Source organism: Rhinopithecus bieti, unplaced genomic scaffold (assembly GCF_001698545.2).
Source record: "Rhinopithecus bieti isolate Rb0 unplaced genomic scaffold, ASM169854v2 scaffold_51744, whole genome shotgun sequence".
NCBI classification, from domain to species: domain Eukaryota; kingdom Metazoa; phylum Chordata; class Mammalia; order Primates; family Cercopithecidae; genus Rhinopithecus; species Rhinopithecus bieti.
This window is the reverse complement of record NW_016820159.1, coordinates 229,444-245,907: the sequence shown is the minus strand read 5'-3', so window position 1 is coordinate 245,907 and position 16,464 is coordinate 229,444. Positions and strand designations below refer to the sequence as shown.

Sequence of the window (16,464 nt, the reverse complement as noted above, 5' to 3'; positions counted from 1 at the left end):
TAATTAAGAATCTTCAGGAGCATGTGAATTTATCAAGAGGGTATTGATTTGAAAAATGTTTTGCAACATTGCTCTACATTACCTAATATTTTCACCTTTGACCTACTCTCTCAATTTTTTTTTATTTATTTATTTTTTTTTTTGAGACAGAGTCTCACTGTTGCCCAGGCTGGAGTGCAATGGCACGATCTCGGCTCACTGCAACCTCTGCCTCCCGGGTTCAAGCAATTCTTCTGCCTCAGCCTTCCAAGTAGCTGGGATTACAGGCATGTGTCACTATGCCGGCTAATTTTGTATTTTTAGTAGAGACGGGGTTTCACCACATTGGCCAGGCTGGTCTCAAACTCCTGATCTCAAGTGATCCACCCGCCTTGGCCTCCCAAAGTGCTGAGATTACAGGCGTGAGCCACTGCACCCAGCCTATCTCTCAAGTTTTACAACCTTTTCTCTTGGCCTCTCCCTTCTCACAAATCTCTTCTCACCCAAGGACTGGGCATGCCCTGCCCTGCCCTCCCTCAAGTTTAGTGGTGAGAGTGTGTGCTGGGACATGAATACCTTCTCCACTTCTCCCTTTGAAGGTGACCTCTGAGAAGGATGTGCAAACAGCTCTGGCTCTAGCAAAAGAAAAGTTTGGCCGTGTGGATGTAGCTGTCAACTGTGCAGGCATCGCGGTGGCTATCAAGACATACAACTTAAAGAAGAGCCAGGCCCATACCTTGGAAGACTTCCAGCGAGTTCTTAATGTAAGGCCTTGGAAGTTCTCCAGGGATAGTGGGAGTAAGAGGTGTCTGGCTGTGGAGGACCCCAAAGTTTTTAGGGGACAAAGGCTTCTTCTGCCTCAGGTCCTATACTATGTCTCCACCTGTCCTACAGGTGAATCTCATGGGCACCTTCAATGTGATCCGCCTGGTGGCTGGTGAGATGGGCCAGAATGAACCAGACCAAGGAGGCCAACGTGGGGTCATCATTAACACCGCCAGTGTGGCTGCCTTCGAGGGTCAGGTGTGTGGGCAGGGGCAAGACTTATGCCTCCTAAGTGACTTGTTGGGGCCCTCCCACCTATGACCTCTATTCTTTCTCCAGGTTGGACAAGCTGCGTACTCTGCTTCCAAGGGGGGAATAGTGGGCATGACACTGCCCATTGCTCGGGATCTGGCTCCCATGGGCATCCGGGTGATGACCATTGCTCCAGGTAGACGTATCCCCTCTCTCCGTCACACCTGGGATTGGGTGGGATCCATGGACAGTTGAGAGGAGAAGGTATCCACCACCTAAGCAACAGCAGCCTTTTGTCTTTGGGCCCCAGGGAAGCACCAAGAAGTAGGGCTAAAGTGAGGAAGAACCAGGTAAATATGAAAGCAAGGGTGAGTCTCTGAATTTGGCTATATTGTTTAGGTCTGTTTGGCACCCCACTGCTGACCAGCCTCCCAGAGAAAGTGCGCAACTTCTTGGCCAGCCAAGTGCCCTTCCCTAGCCGATTGGGTGACCCTGCTGAGTATGCTCACCTGGTACAGGCCATCATCGAGAACCCATTCCTCAATGGAGAGGTCATCCGGCTGGATGGGGCCATTCGTATGCAGCCTTGAAGGGAGAAGGCAGAGAAAACACACGCTCCTCTGCCCTTCCTTCCCCTAGGGTACTACTCTCCAGCTTGGGAGGAAGCCCAGTAGCCATTTTGTAACTGCCTACCAGTCGTCCTCTGTGCCTAATAAAGTCTCTTTTTCTCATAGAGTGTAGGCAGTGTTGTGTGCTAGGGGGCCTGGCATGGGGAAGAAATGTGAAGGCTGTGACAGGGTTGGATGCTCAGAGCTCCAGGGTGGGGTGGGAAAGGCAATACCTTCATAATACTTTTTGTGTCCTATTACAACACGTGGACTTGATTTTGAGTGAAGAACTTTATTACCTAGGTTAGAAGGTGGGAGTATGCAGCATTTTTCTCTTTGACTCCTAACTGACTGTGAGCTTGATGGAGGAGAAGGAAGAGATAAACATCTTGAACTTAGCGGCTGCTGGTGTTAAACTGCCGGTGATACTGGGCTGTAGGTTGATTGGTATAGATTACTGAATTCAGGTAATCCTGCCTGTGAAAGAAGTCCAGAGGTCTCAGCTATGTGCTTTCCCTCTCTCCCTGGTTCCTCACCATCCCTCTTCTCCCTCCCTTGGCATTTATCTCCACCACCACCACCTAGAACTCACTGGGCTTTTTGCTCATTAGCCAGCTGCTGGTTGAAAGAGCCTAGACCCCTTTGAAATACAGCACACAATTCCCTCTCCTGCTCTTCTAGCTCCAGCAATGCCTGGGCTGAACTCATGGTCTGGCTTTTCCATTCAGTATCCAGTGTTTTCTCAGCCTGACGGTGAGCTTCCTTCTTAGAGCGTTGTACTTCCTGCTCTTTCCTGATGGCAGCTCGCTGCTCTAGAGTCATGCCCTTCCAGCAATAGGGCAGGACCCGGTGGGGAGCTGTACGGTGTTGGGCGACCTGGGGGTTTTCAGTCAGTAGGTCACTTGTGCTCTGGTGCTGGATCTCCACAAGGTTGGCCTTCTTTTCACGCTGACGCTCACAGCGCTGACGCCCAGCCTGCACAGCTGCCTGGTGGAGCCCCCAAATGCAAACATTTGGGTGCCCAACCTCAGGGAACTCTGTCACAGGGGAGGGGGGAACATGGCCCTACTCTTCCATCTCAAGGAAAGAAAGAACACATACTACATGGCCTTTCAATGCCCCTAACGTATGTGTTGGGGATAATGGGCAGGGAACTTCTCTGCCTTCAGGAAACCTTTAGACTGAGAAGCAGACGATGAGAGGGCAATGTTCTGTTCTCAAGTCATCCTGCTTCTGGAGGTGGGGAGAGGTGACTTTTACCCTAAGAGGGGCCTTCGGTGAAAGGGGAGTACTCAGATGAGAGGGCTGATGCTGACTGAAGAGGGGATGTAAGAGGAAGAATGTGGCTGAGGTTCCCCAGGACTTTGTTCAGTAGTTGGGGAGAGCCCAGGGTACTGGATGGCTCAGGCCATACCTGTGCTTTGTTGGCGTTGGCCATGGCACACATCATGGCCGCACGACAGGACTCCTCCAGCCTGGCCAGATGGGTGGCCTGCGCGTCCATGGCGAGGCGCAGCTGGTTACTGAGCGCATCTACACAGAGAAATATGGCCGGGGTACTGTACTGGCTTGCTCCATTCCTGTTTCACTCATCCAGCCATTTGTTCAGCAAGTTTTGTGTTTGTGTGTGTACGAATGTTTAGCAGGGGGGTAGTGTCTGAGTTGTAGGGATGTGGAAGGAACTACTTCCACATCCCTTGGCTAGGAATAGCCAAGGTGCAGCAACAAGGATTTCTCAAGTGCATAACTAAAAGATGCCTCCAATGGACCTGGGTCCCAATATCAGCTCTGTTGCTTCTGAGCTGTGTGATTTTGGGTAAATCATTTCATATCTCTGAATCTCAGTCTAAGGGCCATGTGTTGGGTTCTAATGATACCATTGAATTAAATCCTGTCCTCAGATAACTCCCTGTCTAGTTGGGGACACAGATCAAACTAGATAGACCACAATCTGGCAAGAGCAATGGCAGGGATGTACATAGGGTATTAAGAGGATTTTGGGTGGTGGAAAAGAGGAAGGTTTCCAGGAAGAGGTGATCCTTGAAATACATTTTGTATACAGGCTAAAAGAGCAAAGGGCATTCCAGGCTGAGGGCATGGCATGAGCAAAGGTACTGACAATTTGTTTCTGCTTCAGCCACACTGAGCTCCTTGCTGTTCCTAGACCTGTCAGACACTGTATGGGAGATGGTAGACATGAAAGAGATGGTTTATCTTCAGTAGTCTGACATTTTAGGGAGAAGACAGATATTAAACAAATACTTTCACAATTAGCTACAACTACAATAAGTGGTCCAACAGAACAGAGGTTGTAACAGGGTTGATGTGAAGGGTGAACAGTGCAAGTAGATTAAGACATGGTCCTTGCCCTTGAAGGGCTTCTTCTAATGGAAGAAAAGGATGTGGCCACAGACAATATCATAATAGTAGCTACTCTATGTGTTATAGATTATTATTCTCATTTTAAAGATGAAGAAACTGAAGCACAGAAGGGAAAATTCATTTGCCCAAACCAGCTAGTAAGTGGCAGAGCCATTAGGTCTGTCTGCACTGTGCTGCCTCCAGGTAATAGAGTGCCAAACTAATCAAGAACAATGCTACACTGTCAGTTACTGAAGGAAGTCAGGGAGGTTGGGGTCTGCACAACCTAACATTTCAGCACCAACCCTATGGATAATTGGACCTCCTCACACAGTTCTGGTCCCCTGGGTGCTGTACTCAGCTTAGGACAGATCCCCACTAGGCCTCAGGTCTCGGAGTCTGGAGGGTTGGGCTGCTTACCTGCACAATTCTCATCAACCTTGGCTTGCTGTTGCTCCTGCTGCTGCCTTTCCAAGTTGTACCTGAACTGCCCCTGCTGCATTCTCAGCCGTGTGGCCCTGTCTAGGTCTTCCCCAGAGAAGTACTGCAGGCTGGCTGGACCAGGATAGGTATTACTGTAACTAAGATAGGTTGGAAGCCCCTTCCAGACTTGGTCTGGATCCCAAAGACTAAATTCACGCCCGTTCTTGAGCTGCTGCTTCTGCTCCCGAAACTCCTGGACTTTCTTGGCCAGCCGACGTGTTCGATCTGCCTCTTCCTTCTCTAACATCTGGACTACCACATCATACTGCACCTGGCTGGTACCTGGGGGTGGTGAGCAAGGATATGGAGAAGATACCCCAGGAGGGACAGAGTCCACTTAGCATGGCCTCTACTCTCAAGGTCCATCCGGTTTGTCCCACCACCCCAGGGCCTCAGGCCACACTCAGAGGCAGAACTGCCCTACCTCAGCCCAGTCGAGCTCTTTCTTTACACCCCTGTCTGGCCCCTGGCTTTGGGCTTTTACCATAAGCTGCCTCCTTGCTTCTTTCTGCTGCTTCCCGACACTTTCGGTCTCCTACCTGGTTGTTCAGGGCCTGGACATCCACCTGATCCCAAAGAAAGGAGCACAATCAGAGTAGGGGCCCAGCAGGGGGCCTTCAATGTCCTACCACAAACTTCTTAGAACTTACCTGTTTCAGAATCCTCCTGTAGCTCCCAAGTACCTACTGGATAAAGTTCTAGCTCCTGAGCATGGTTTGCAAGCCTCTCCATGGTCTAGCCTCTGCTTCCTTCTCTGGCCTCATCTCTTAGTACCCTCTTCCCTTGTCCCATCTTACCCTTCTGAGCTGTGCTTACAGTTCCCTGAATATCTTAGGCTGTTTTGAACCAATAGCCTTTGCTCAAGCTGCTCCCTCCACTTGAAACACTTTCCTCCCCTCTTTACACAAATTCCAATTCGTCCTTGAGACCAGCTCAGCCTTCACCTTCCTGACCCCTCAGGCAGGTTCTACTCCCATAGAATCTAGAACCCACTGTCTACATTATATTGAAGTTCGCCTCTCTGTATTCTCTCCTCCACCAGACTGTGAGCCCTTTCAGGGCAGAAACTGGGCCTTAGTCATTTCTGTATCCCCACTGCCCAACACAGTGCTAGGCACAGAACAGGCCCCGAGGAAATGCTTGTTAGCTTGTCAGCTGGATCTCAATCAGACCGCTAATACCATAGCCAACTTCTTACGGCAGGCACTATGAACTGGTTTTCAAAGCTGCCACTGTGTGTTAATACCCACCTGACTTCCTTCAGCCTCATTTTACAGAAAAGGAGCCTGGGGCTCAGAGAAGATAGGTGATTTATCCAAAGCCACACACACAACAGTCAGCAGACCTGGTCTTAAATAGTTACAGGGTCTTTTCCAGAATACCATGCTGCATCCCCCCTCTATTCACTCACCTAACAATCTTTTGTTTTTTTTTTTTTTTTTTTTTTTTTTTGAGACGGAGTCTTGCTGTGTCGCCCAGGCTGGAGTGCAGTGGCCGGATCTCAGCTCACTGCAAGCTCCGCCTCCCAGGTTCACGCCATTCTCCTGCCTCAGCCTCCCGAGTAGCTGGGACTACAGGCGCCCGCCACCTCGCCCGGCTAGTTTTTTTTTTTTTTTTTTTTTTTTTTTTTAAAGACAGGGTTTCACTGTGTTAGCCAGGGTGGTCTCGATCTCCTGACCTCGTGATCCGCCCGTCTCGGCCTCCCAAAGTGCTGGGATTACAGGCTTGAGCCACTGCGCCCAGCCTGTTTCTTAAACTATCAATATTTTCTCTTTATTTTGATTATAATTCATTTATCACATTTCAAAATCATACAAAAAGGAATACAGTTTAGTGAGGAGTAAGTGTCCCTTCCGTCTCTGTCTCTCAGCCTGGTTAACAGTTTCTTAACATAGCCTTGCAGAGATAGTTTAGGTATATGCAGTAATTTTGAGACAGGGTCTCACTCTGTTGCTCAGGCTGGAGTGCAACGTTGTGATCTCGGCTCACTGCAACCTCCTCCTCCTGGATTCAAGTGATTCTTGTGCCTCAGCCTCCCAAGTAGCTGGGGTTACAGGCATGCACCACCATGCCCAGCTAATTTTTGTATTTTCAGTAGATACAGGGTTTCACCATGTTGGCCAGGCTGGGCTCAAACTCCTGACCTCATGTGATCTGCTCGCCTCAGCCTCCCAAAGTGCTGGGATTACAGGTGTGAACCACTGCACCCGGACTCCAAATATTCTTTAGGCCTCTTTTAGCTCCATGTTGCCTGTCTCAAGAACCAGGTCACGTGGCCCAGAGCTGACCGGAGAAGGGTCAGCCGTCTCCCCTAGTCTCTTCCCCTGCACTGACCCATTGTTCTTCCCAAGCTCTTTCCAGGCCTGTAGGGATGGGTGCCTTCTCCCCCTTTCCTTCCCTTCCCACCCTAGGGGCCTGCTTGAATCAGGGGAAGGGCTATCATGGGCACTGCTGCACAGTCCTCTCCAGGTGTAAGAGTGAGGTGGCCCTGATCCTGAGCAACAGTCCCTACTACCCACTCACCCCCATGACTCGGTTCCGCACATTGAAGAATCGGTTTTGTCGCTCTTTTTCTCGATTTCTTCTGGCCTCGATGGCTGCTGCTTCCTTGGTATCTGTTGACTGGTTTATGTTATACATCTGGAGCAAAAGGGAGGTGGAATGGCCCATCAGTGCCGACCACCATCTTTGACTACACGCCACCCCCATTCCTTTCTCCCTATTTCAGCAGTTATTGATTCCTACTGATTTTACTTCCTGATATATTTCATATCTGTGCCTCCCATCTCTGCTGTCACCAGCTTAATTCAGGCCTCACAATCTGGTGTCAGGAAATATCTCAGGAGCCTCACTGGGCTCTCTTGCTCCAATGTTACCCTCTCTGCACTGGATTTCTCTACACTGGCTACCAGAGTGATCTTTGGGAAGCAAATCTGACCATGGCACTCCTCAGCATAAAGCTTTTGAAAACACCTTTAAAGCAAATGGCTCCCCAGTGCTTATAAGGCCCAACCCCTTTACCAGATTTATAAGGTTCTTCATGATCTGACCCCTGCTCACCTTTCTAAGCCTCAAACACATCTACGACACTCCTTTTTCATTATACTGTACTCAGTTTTCCTTATTTCAGTTAAGTGGCACCACCATTCACCAAGTTGCTCAGGCCAAAACCCTAGGAGAGATCCTTTAATCCTTCCTTTCCCTCACTTCCTCTTCTTTGAAAATAACCCTGGTCCAAGCCACCATCGCCACCTTCCTGAATAACTACAACTGTCTCCATGTTGGTATTCCAGCTTCCGCTATTGACTCCTATAGCCCAATCACAGAAACCAGAAGCAGCTTTCTTTTCTGAAATATATGTTCCCCTCTTTTTTTGTTTTTTATTACTTTTATTACTTATTTTCTGGTCAAATGAAAGGCTAGAAAGCTTAAATTTGCCTGTGTTCCTTCATATTTTGGGAAGCTCACTTTTGGCATGTAACCCAGCCAAAGCTGCAGTCAAAAAAACTTTAGCAAACATAAATCTGATCATGTCTCTCACCTGCTTAAATCCTCCACTAGCTTCCCACTGTACTTAGAATCAGATCCAAACTCCTTACGGTGGGCTTTCAAGATCTAGTTCCTGCACACCTCTCCAATTTGTCTCAAACCACTGTCTCCCTTGCTTACAGTGCTCCAGGCACGCTGATCAAGTCCTCCAACACAGTAACTGTTCCCACCCCAGGGCCTTTGTATGTGCTGTTCCTTTGTTTGGAGCATGATTCTTTAATTCCTCCTATAGCTATTTGGATCTTTTTGGTGTGTGTGTGTGTGTGTTTGTTTTTTTGGGGTTTTTTTTCCATTTTGTAACTGTGAAGTAGTTGATACATACAGGAGAACATATATAACCCATATATGTAAGTTAGGATGCATGATAACATAGAAATCCATGAACTAACTCCCCAGCTAAGAAACAGAACATTATTGATACCACTGAAGTGTCCTGAGTCTCTTCCCCCTCATCCTTACTCCAAGAGCATTCCACACAGTATCCAAAATGTGTTACCATTCCCTCTCTCTCTCTCACTATGTTGCCCAGGCTGGTCTTGAACTCGTGGGCTCAAGTGTTCCTCCTGCCTCAGCATCCTAAAGTGCTGAGATTACAGGTGTGAGCCACCTGTAATGCCTGGCCTGACAAGAACATTTTTGATGGAGTTCTGGGGATGAAACTCTGATTGAGGTGGGCTCAAGAGAGACTAGGACTGCAGGACAAACAACTCAGCTAATTTTTTTTTTTTTCCCAAGAGAAAAGACAGAAAGACCTATAGATTTTAAGATTTATATATACAGGGTGGAAGTTTCTCTAGTATATACCTAGGAGTGGAAGTGCTGGATCATAGGGTATATGCATATTTAACTTTACAAGATAGTGCTAAGTTGTTTTTCAAGGAAATTGTAATTTACACTTTCACAATAGTGTATAAAAATTCTAGTCATTACACATTGTCACCAACACTTGGTATACCAGACTTTTACATTTTGCCCAATTTGTGGGTAAAAATTGTGGTTTTTAATTGGGAATTTTCTTAATAAAGTTCTTTTCTTTTCTTTTCTTTTTTTTTTTTTTTTGAGACGGAGTCTTGAGTCTTGCTCTGTCGCCTGGCTGGAGTGCAGTAGGCCGGATCATCAGTCACTGCAAGCTCTGCCTCCCGGGTTTAGGCCATTCTCTCCTCGCCTCCAGAGTAGGCTGGGACTACAGGCGCCGCCACCATCGCCCGGCTATTTTTTTGTATTTTTAGTAGAGACGAGGTTTCAACCGTGTTAGCCAGGATGGTCTCGATCTCCTGACCTCGATGATCCGGCCCATCTCGGCCTCCCAAAGTGCTGGGATTCACAGGCTTGAGGCCCACCGCGCCGGCCAATAAGTTTCTTTTTCATGTGTTTTTTTGACATTTATTACTTCTCTTTGGATGCCCTTCATATTGTTTCATTTAAAAAAAAAATCAGGTTGTCCTTTTTTTTTTTTTTGAGAGTGTCTCACTCTGTTGCCCAGGCTGGAATGCAGTGGCACGATCTTAGCTCGCCTGCAATCTCCGCCTCCTGGGCTCAAGTGATCCGCTCCCACCTCACCCCCTCCGAGTAGGCTGGGACTACAGTGTGACTAATTTTGTATTTTTTGTAGAGGACCGGGTTTCTCATGTTACCCAGGCTGGTCTTGAACTTCCTGGGGCTCAAGCAATCCTCCCACCTCAGCCTCCCCAGTTGTTGAGGATTACAGGGTGTGACCACCATGCCCAGGCAGGTTTTCCTTTTAAAAATTAATTGTAGGAGTTCCTTTAATATTCTATACATTTAATCATTTCTTTGTTTAAAAGTGGAAATATCTTCTCCAAATTTCGTGACTTGTTGTTCACTTGAATTTTTTTTTTTTTTTGAGACAGATGTCTTGCTCTGTTGTCCAGTCACAGTGGCGCAACTTTCGGCTCACTGACAGCTCTGCCTCTTGGGTCAAGTTGATTCTCCTGCCTCAGCTTCCTGCAGTAGCTGGGGGACTACAGGCGCAAACACCACCACCACCCAGCTAATTTTTTGTATTTTTAGTAGAGATGGAGTTTCACCACTGTTGGTCAGGCTGGTTTCGAACTCACTGACCTCAATGACTCTGCCTTACCTCAATACTCCCAAAGGTGGGATTATAGGTGTGAGCCACGCACTGGCTTTTCACTTGATTTTTAAGGCTAATAATTGATAATACAAAGCAATGTGGTTAATATACATTAGGTTTCTGAAGCACATTACAAAGAATGAACACTGTGGACTCTACAAAACCTTGGAAATAGGATACATTATCAATATTTTAGGAGCTTTCTGTATTGCACTTACCACATCTTTTTACTTCCTTTATGGGTGAATTTGAATGTAGTCATAATTTACCCATCTTTCCTTTGAGCTTAGTAAGTTATTAAGAAATCCCTCCCTATCCAGAGTCATAAGATATTCTCCTAATTCTAAAGTTTTGCCTTTCCATTTAATTTTTTTTTTTTTTTTTTTTTTTTTTTTGATTTTTTTTTTTTGAGATGGAGTCTCACTCTGTCGCCAGGCTGAGTGCAGTGGCGCAATTTCAGTCCATTGCCAACCTCCGCCTTCCCAGGTTTAAGCGTTCTCCTGCCTCAGCCTCCCAAGTAGCTGGACTACAGGCACCACCACCAACGCCCGGGCTAATTTTGTACTTTTAGTATGAGACGGCTGGTTTCCCACCATGTTGGCCAGGCTGGTCTCAAACTCCTGACCCGCCCGCCTTGGCCTCCCAAAGTGCTGGGATTATAGGCATGAGCCACCATGCCCAGCCTTATTTAATTTTTTATTTTTTAGGCAGAGTCTCGCTCTGTCGCCCAGGCTGGAGTGCAGTGGTGTGATCTCCGCTCACTGCAAGCTCCACCTCCCAGGTTCACACCATTCTCCTGCCTCAGCCTCCCGAGTAGCTGGGACTACAGGCGCCCACCACCACGCCTGGCTAATTTTTTGTATTTTTAGTAGAGACAGGGTTTCACCATGTTAGCCAGGATAGTCTCAGTCTGACATCGTGATCCGCCCGCCTCGGCCTCCCAAAGTGCTGGGATTATAGGCGTGAGCCACTGTGCCAGGTCCCATTTAATTTTTTTAATATAGATGGGGTCTCACTATATTGCCCAAGCTATTCTTGAACTCAAGCAATTCTCCTGCTTCAACCTCCCAAAGTGCTGGTATTACAGGCATGAGCCACTGTGCCCGGCCTCATTTAGGTTTTTAATCCACTTGGAATAGCATTTTGTGTATGGTGTGAGATAAGAATCCAATTTAATTTTCCCAAGTGCCATCTCATCTTTTTTTAATTTAAAAATGTATTTTATTTTTGGCCAGGCGCGGTGGCTCATGCCCCAGCACTTTGGGAGGCCGAGGCAGGTGGATCATGAGGTCAGGAGTTCAAGACCAGCCTGGCCAACATGGTGAAACCCTGTCTATACTAAAAATACAAAAAAATTAGCTGGCGTGGTGGCAGGCGCCTGTAATCTTAGCTACCTGGGAGGTTGAGGCAGAGAATAAAATGTATTTTATTTTTGTTTTAGATGGGGTCTCTCTCTGTTGCCCAGGATGGAGTGTAGTGGTGCAATCATGGCTCACTGCAGCCTCGAACTCCTGGGCTCAAAGGATCTTCCTGCCCCAGCCTCCTGAGTAGCTGGACTACAGGTGTGTGCCACCATGCCTGGCTAATTTTTAAAATTTTTTTGTAGAGATGGGGTTTTGCTATGTTACCCAGACTCACCATCTCATCTTTTAAAAGGGAACAGTATTTCCCCATGGATTACATGAGATTGCTGTCCTTTAGCCATTTTATCCCCTCAGCCTGATTGTTTCTCCCAAATGAACTTCATTTATGGCTCCCCTACTAGATTCCATCTACCAAGCTTCCTCCCTTTATTTATTTTTGAGACAGGGTATTGCTCTGTCACCTAGGCTGGAGTGAAGTGGTGCAGACACCACTCCACTACAGCCTCAGCCTTCCAGGCTCAAGTGATCCTCCTGCTTCGGCCTCCTGGGTAGACCACAGGTGAGAGCTGCCACACCCAGCTAATTTTTAAATTTTTAGTAGAGATAGGGTCTCACTATGTTGCCCAGGCTGGTCTTGAACTGCTGGTCTCAAGTGATCCTCCTGCCTTGGCCTGCCTCCCTCACGATGGGATTACAGGTGTCAGTCACCATGCCCAGCCACTTCCTCACTTTCCTGGACTTGTCCTAAGTCTTTAGGACTCTTTCTAGCCTTCGGACATAATTTAAGAAATAGTTAAAGGAATAATTATGGCAACCACCAGATCCTTTCCGTGTTTAAGTCTGAGAATGGCACCAACTTACCTACTGTTTCCACCTGCCACCACAGTATAAGGTCACTGAAGGGGAAGATTCAGCAGACATTTTAAGCTTCTTGGATTGCTAAGGCCCCTGCCTTATTAATGATAGAGAGCAGAGAGGGAAGAGAGGTAAGGTGGCATCGTGGTATAGAGCTGTGGGAATGGGATGGGGGAGAGGCATGGAGGGAGAGGTAGGTGGAGGTGGAGAGCACCGGCTTAGGGACCCTGACTCCTGGGGGTTCACACAAAATACCTTTCTCAGTAAGGAATCCCGATTTTGAAGCTCTTAGGTTGGCTCTGCATGCAACCTCGTTCTTGGGTTACGGCGGCAGTTTCTGAACTCTGCTTGGTAGAACAGGAGGGAGGTAGCGGATAGGGGTAGTATCTCAGGCCATAGCCTTCCCCAGCCTGTATCCCTGTTGCCTGGGAATAGCCCCAGCTCCATTCACACCCCATCCGCCTTGGCATCCCGTCCCGCCTCCAATCCCACCCCACCATTAGCAAAGTCTGAGCTCACCTAACACTGAATCCTCCCGTTGGCCCCTCATTCTCGTCCAGCCCTCCGCTCCCCCCGGGTCTTTCCAATTCCCGCCCCTGTCCTTGTCCTAGCCTTGAAGGCTGGCCAGGCTAAAGCGACAGCCGAGCTCCCACCTTCCTCTTGCCCTGAGGGGCATAATCCTGCTGTGACTTCTGTCTCAGCAAGCGTGAGCTCAGGTCTCCCCCGCCTCCTTGAACCTCAAGAGCTGCTCTGACTCCGCCCAGCACCAACTCCTCCGAGAACCTGGTCCGCAGGAGCAAGTGTTTGTTGTTGCCATGCAACAAGAAAGGGGGGCGGAGGCACCACGCCAGTCGTCAGCTCGCTCCTGGTATACGCAACATCAGTCCCCGCCCCTGGTCCCACTCCTGCCGGAAGCCGAAAATCCCGTTAGGCCTGGAGGTATTCTCGCGACATTTGCCGGCCGCCCGGCTTGCACTGCGGCGTTTCCCGCGCGGGCTACCTCGGTTCCCGGGCGTACGGCGCGGCCTGTCCTACCGCCGCCGGCGCCGCGGCCGTCATGGGGTTCCTGAAACTGATTGAGATCGAGAACTTTAAGTCGTACAAGGGTCGACAGATTATCGGACCATTTCAGAGGTTCACCGCCATCATTGGACCCAATGGCTCTGGTGAGATAAACCTGGCTGCGGCCCTGCGCACGTCCCGGCCTGGACCCCTTATCCGGTTCCGGAGTAGTACAACCCTGCTTATGTAACCTGAAACGTCGCGGACCCTTACGGGTTCCTTGCCCCTCCAGAGGGGGTTCTGCTCGAACCCACTCTCCCCACGCGGGTGCTCTAACTTGAACCCCTTCCAGGTGTCACTTGCCTCTTCCTGCGCGGCCCCCGCCCCGGCCGAGTGGTACGGGCCGAGCTGCCAGTTACCCCGCCTACTTCCCCCTCCCGCCAAAGGAGGCGCGTCTGGAGCCGGCTTCCCGCCAGCTGCCAGTCCCCCGCCTCGCGGCTCCCCGCCGGGCCGGCCGGAGGCGGCTTCCCAGACTTATTTGACCCCCTCCGGAAAATGTGGGGACGCTGGTAGCTCTCCCGTAGCTTTCGGTCCCAAACGGTGCACTTCTGTTTCAGCCCAGCGTCTCCTCTCGCCTCGCGTTGGTACACTCCAACTATTTCCTTTCTACTCTTCTCCGGAGGCGGCAGTTTTGAATTTCAGACCAGCCCTCTAGACTTTAGAGTGCTTGAGGTCTCGATCCCCACCCCCAACCGCTATGTCAGAGGTGGTTGCCTCGAACTCGCCCCTTTCCTACCACCGAAACCGTCAAAAGCCGAAATTGATTTACGAAATTTGTTGAATGCTTATTGTTTATCAGGAGTTATTCAATTGCAAGTTGTGGAAACAGCGAAGAATAGAATAAACCAACTCCGTGCTCACAGGGAACTTATATTCCAGAGGGGAAAGAAGATGGAGAAAATAAGATGGTTTTAGGCTGTCATAAGTGCTATATAGGAAATGAGACCGGTGGATGTGATAAAGTGACTTGGGTGGTGTCTTTAGAAAGGGTGGTTAGGTAAAGCCTCTACTTTATATCTTAACTTCCCAACTCTAAACGATATACCGTGGATTCCTCTCACCTCAGATGTGGTTCATTTGGAATCCTGCTGTATTCTTCCACCCCAGAGATGTTCTAACTGAATCATATCCTAGCCTAAGAGGCTGCCCTTGCTGAAGTAGCACATACGGAGTGCTTTTCCTGGAGACTGAGTGTCTCAACAGTGGCACTATTGACGTTTCCAGCGAGATAATCCTTTGCTGTGGGATGTGCCCTGTGCATTGTAGGATGTTTGACAGCATCCTTGGGGTCTACCTGCTAGATGACAGTAGCACCCCTACTCCCCAGGCATGACAAAACTCTCCAGACATTGCCAGATGTCTCGGGGGTGGGTGTGACTCCCCCAAACACCCAACTTGTTTGGGAACCACTGGCCTGCAGGGCTAATGCTTGGTGTCCACCCGGTTTCCTAGGGTTTTAGTGTGTGGCCCCTGTTGAAAGAGCTAGGATGTACCTCTTGGCATTCAGTCCCCTCAGCATTAGTGGATTTGTATTCCCAGCTGTTCTGAAAAGGGCCATGGCACTCCCCACTTGCCCCGTTCTTCAAGGCCCACCTCTACAAGCCATTCTTTTAGTCCTTTTGGTGAATTACTCTTCCTCTGTGGCATACCGTAGACACTTGGTACACATTAATGTTTATTAAGTCTTATATTGATGGTGCATGTTTTTGTGTCTTCATTGGCCTGTGAGTACCCTAAAGCGACATTCAAGGAATTTCAAGCGACATTCCTTGAAACGTACTGGTGTTCAGTCCATAATATATATTACAAAAATGTTTACCATATTGATTGTGATTAGAGAGGCCTGTGGTTGTGAGATGTTGTTGTCATCCCTGGAAATGATGGGAGAAGCCCAAAGGTTGGATATTGGTTCTTCCTAAAAGGCTAACTCCTGGTCTGCATGATGTGCTAGTCCTGCTGTGATGAGGGAGACAAGAGTTGAGTCCAGACTTAAGATAGGACTAATTAATTGAGTACCTACTCTGTGTGTCAAGTACTTTATTTATTGGGACCCTATTTTTTCTTTTTCTTTTTCTTTTTTCTTTTTTTTTGAGACAGTCTTGCTCTGTTGTCCAGGCTGGAGTGCAGTGGCGTGATCTTGGCTCACTGCAACCTCTGCCTCTTGGGTTCAAGTGATTCTTGTGCCTCAGCCTCCCAAGTAGCTGGGACTACAGGCGTGCGCCACCCCATCTGGCTAGTTTTTGTATTTTTTGTAGAGAGAGTGTTTTGCCCTGTTGGCCAGGCTGGTCTCAAACTCCTGGACTCAAGTGATCTGCCTGCCTCAGCCTCCCAAAGTGCTGAGATTACAGGCATGAGCCACTGCACCCAGCCAAGGGACCCTTTACATTTAAATTCTCAAAATGACCCTAGGAGGGAAATGCCAATAGCTTTTTTTTATTTTTTGAGACGGAGTCTCGCTCTGTCGCCCAGGCTGGAGTGCAGTGGCCGGATCTCAGCTCACTGCAAGCTCCGCCTCCCAGGTTTATGCCATTCTCCTGCCTCAGCCTCCTGAGTAGCTGGGACTACAGGCGCCCACCACCTCGCCCGGCTCGTTTTTTTGTATTTTTCAGTAGAGATAGGATTTCATCGTGTTAGCCAGGATGGTGTCGACCTCCTGACCTCATGATCCACCTGTCTCGGCCTCCCAAAGTGCTGGGATTACAGGCTTGAGCCACCGCGCCTGGCCAATAGCTCCTTTTTATACATGAGGAGACTAAGGCACAGAGGTGTGATGACTTGTCCGTGGTTCTCAGAACCCATGCCTGTGCTCCTGCCACTCCAATAGAGAAGTATGTGCCACACATATTTTTAGACCTGTGAGTTGTGATTTTTTCATCTTTTTCCAGGTGAGGGAATGGAAGGTCACCTAAGAAGTAGTGAAAGTAAGATTAGATCCTGGTCTGTTGGTTCTAAGCCGAAGCTTTCAAGCTTTTTTTTGGGACGGAGTCTCACTCTGTCACCCACGCTGGAGTGCGGTGGCATGACCTCGGCTCACTGTAACCTCTGCCTGCTGGGTTCAAGTGATTCCTTTTTTTTTTTTTTTTTTTTTTTT

The 16,464-nt window shown here is 48.7% G+C and overlaps 3 protein-coding genes across 6 annotated transcripts in view; 2 read left to right on the top strand and 1 right to left on the bottom strand.

The window, feature by feature from the left end:
- Window positions 1-1,731, top strand: part of HSD17B10 (hydroxysteroid 17-beta dehydrogenase 10) — a 3,576-nt gene extending 1,845 nt beyond the window's left edge. Inside the window, exons 3-6 of the mRNA XM_017859633.1 lie at window positions 579-743; window positions 874-1,002; window positions 1,084-1,192; window positions 1,396-1,731. Coding sequence (XP_017715122.1) covers window positions 579-743; window positions 874-1,002; window positions 1,084-1,192; window positions 1,396-1,586 — 594 coding nt within the window. The 3' untranslated portion in view covers window positions 1,587-1,731. The remainder of the gene's footprint in view (window positions 1-578; window positions 744-873; window positions 1,003-1,083; window positions 1,193-1,395) is intronic.
- A 145-nt stretch (window positions 1,732-1,876) lies between these two features.
- On the bottom strand, window positions 1,877-13,171 carry RIBC1 (RIB43A domain with coiled-coils 1). Of its 4 annotated transcripts, none has more exons than XM_017859627.1 (9): window positions 12,965-13,171; window positions 12,567-12,655; window positions 12,318-12,408; window positions 6,972-7,088; window positions 4,933-5,014; window positions 4,386-4,730; window positions 3,019-3,137; window positions 2,197-2,591; window positions 1,877-2,081 (listed from the first exon to the last, which is right to left on the bottom strand). In XM_017859627.1, the coding sequence occupies exons 4-9, from the start codon at window positions 7,086-7,088 to the stop codon at window positions 2,000-2,002; spliced, it is 1,140 nt and encodes a 379-aa protein (XP_017715116.1). In that variant the 5' UTR covers window positions 12,318-12,408; window positions 12,567-12,655; window positions 12,965-13,171; the 3' UTR covers window positions 1,877-1,999. The 4 variants fall into 4 exon arrangements, with proteins under 4 accessions (XP_017715116.1, XP_017715117.1, XP_017715115.1 ...); XM_017859628.1 differs by having other exon boundaries at window positions 12,318-12,352; XM_017859626.1 differs by lacking the exon at window positions 12,318-12,408.
- A 74-nt stretch (window positions 13,172-13,245) lies between these two features.
- SMC1A (structural maintenance of chromosomes 1A) overlaps window positions 13,246-16,464 on the top strand; it is a 52,381-nt gene continuing 49,162 nt past the window's right edge. Inside the window, exon 1 of the mRNA XM_017859625.1 lies at window positions 13,246-13,477. Within this exon, the coding sequence (XP_017715114.1) occupies window positions 13,369-13,477 (109 nt within the window). The 5' untranslated portion in view covers window positions 13,246-13,368. The remainder of the gene's footprint in view (window positions 13,478-16,464) is intronic.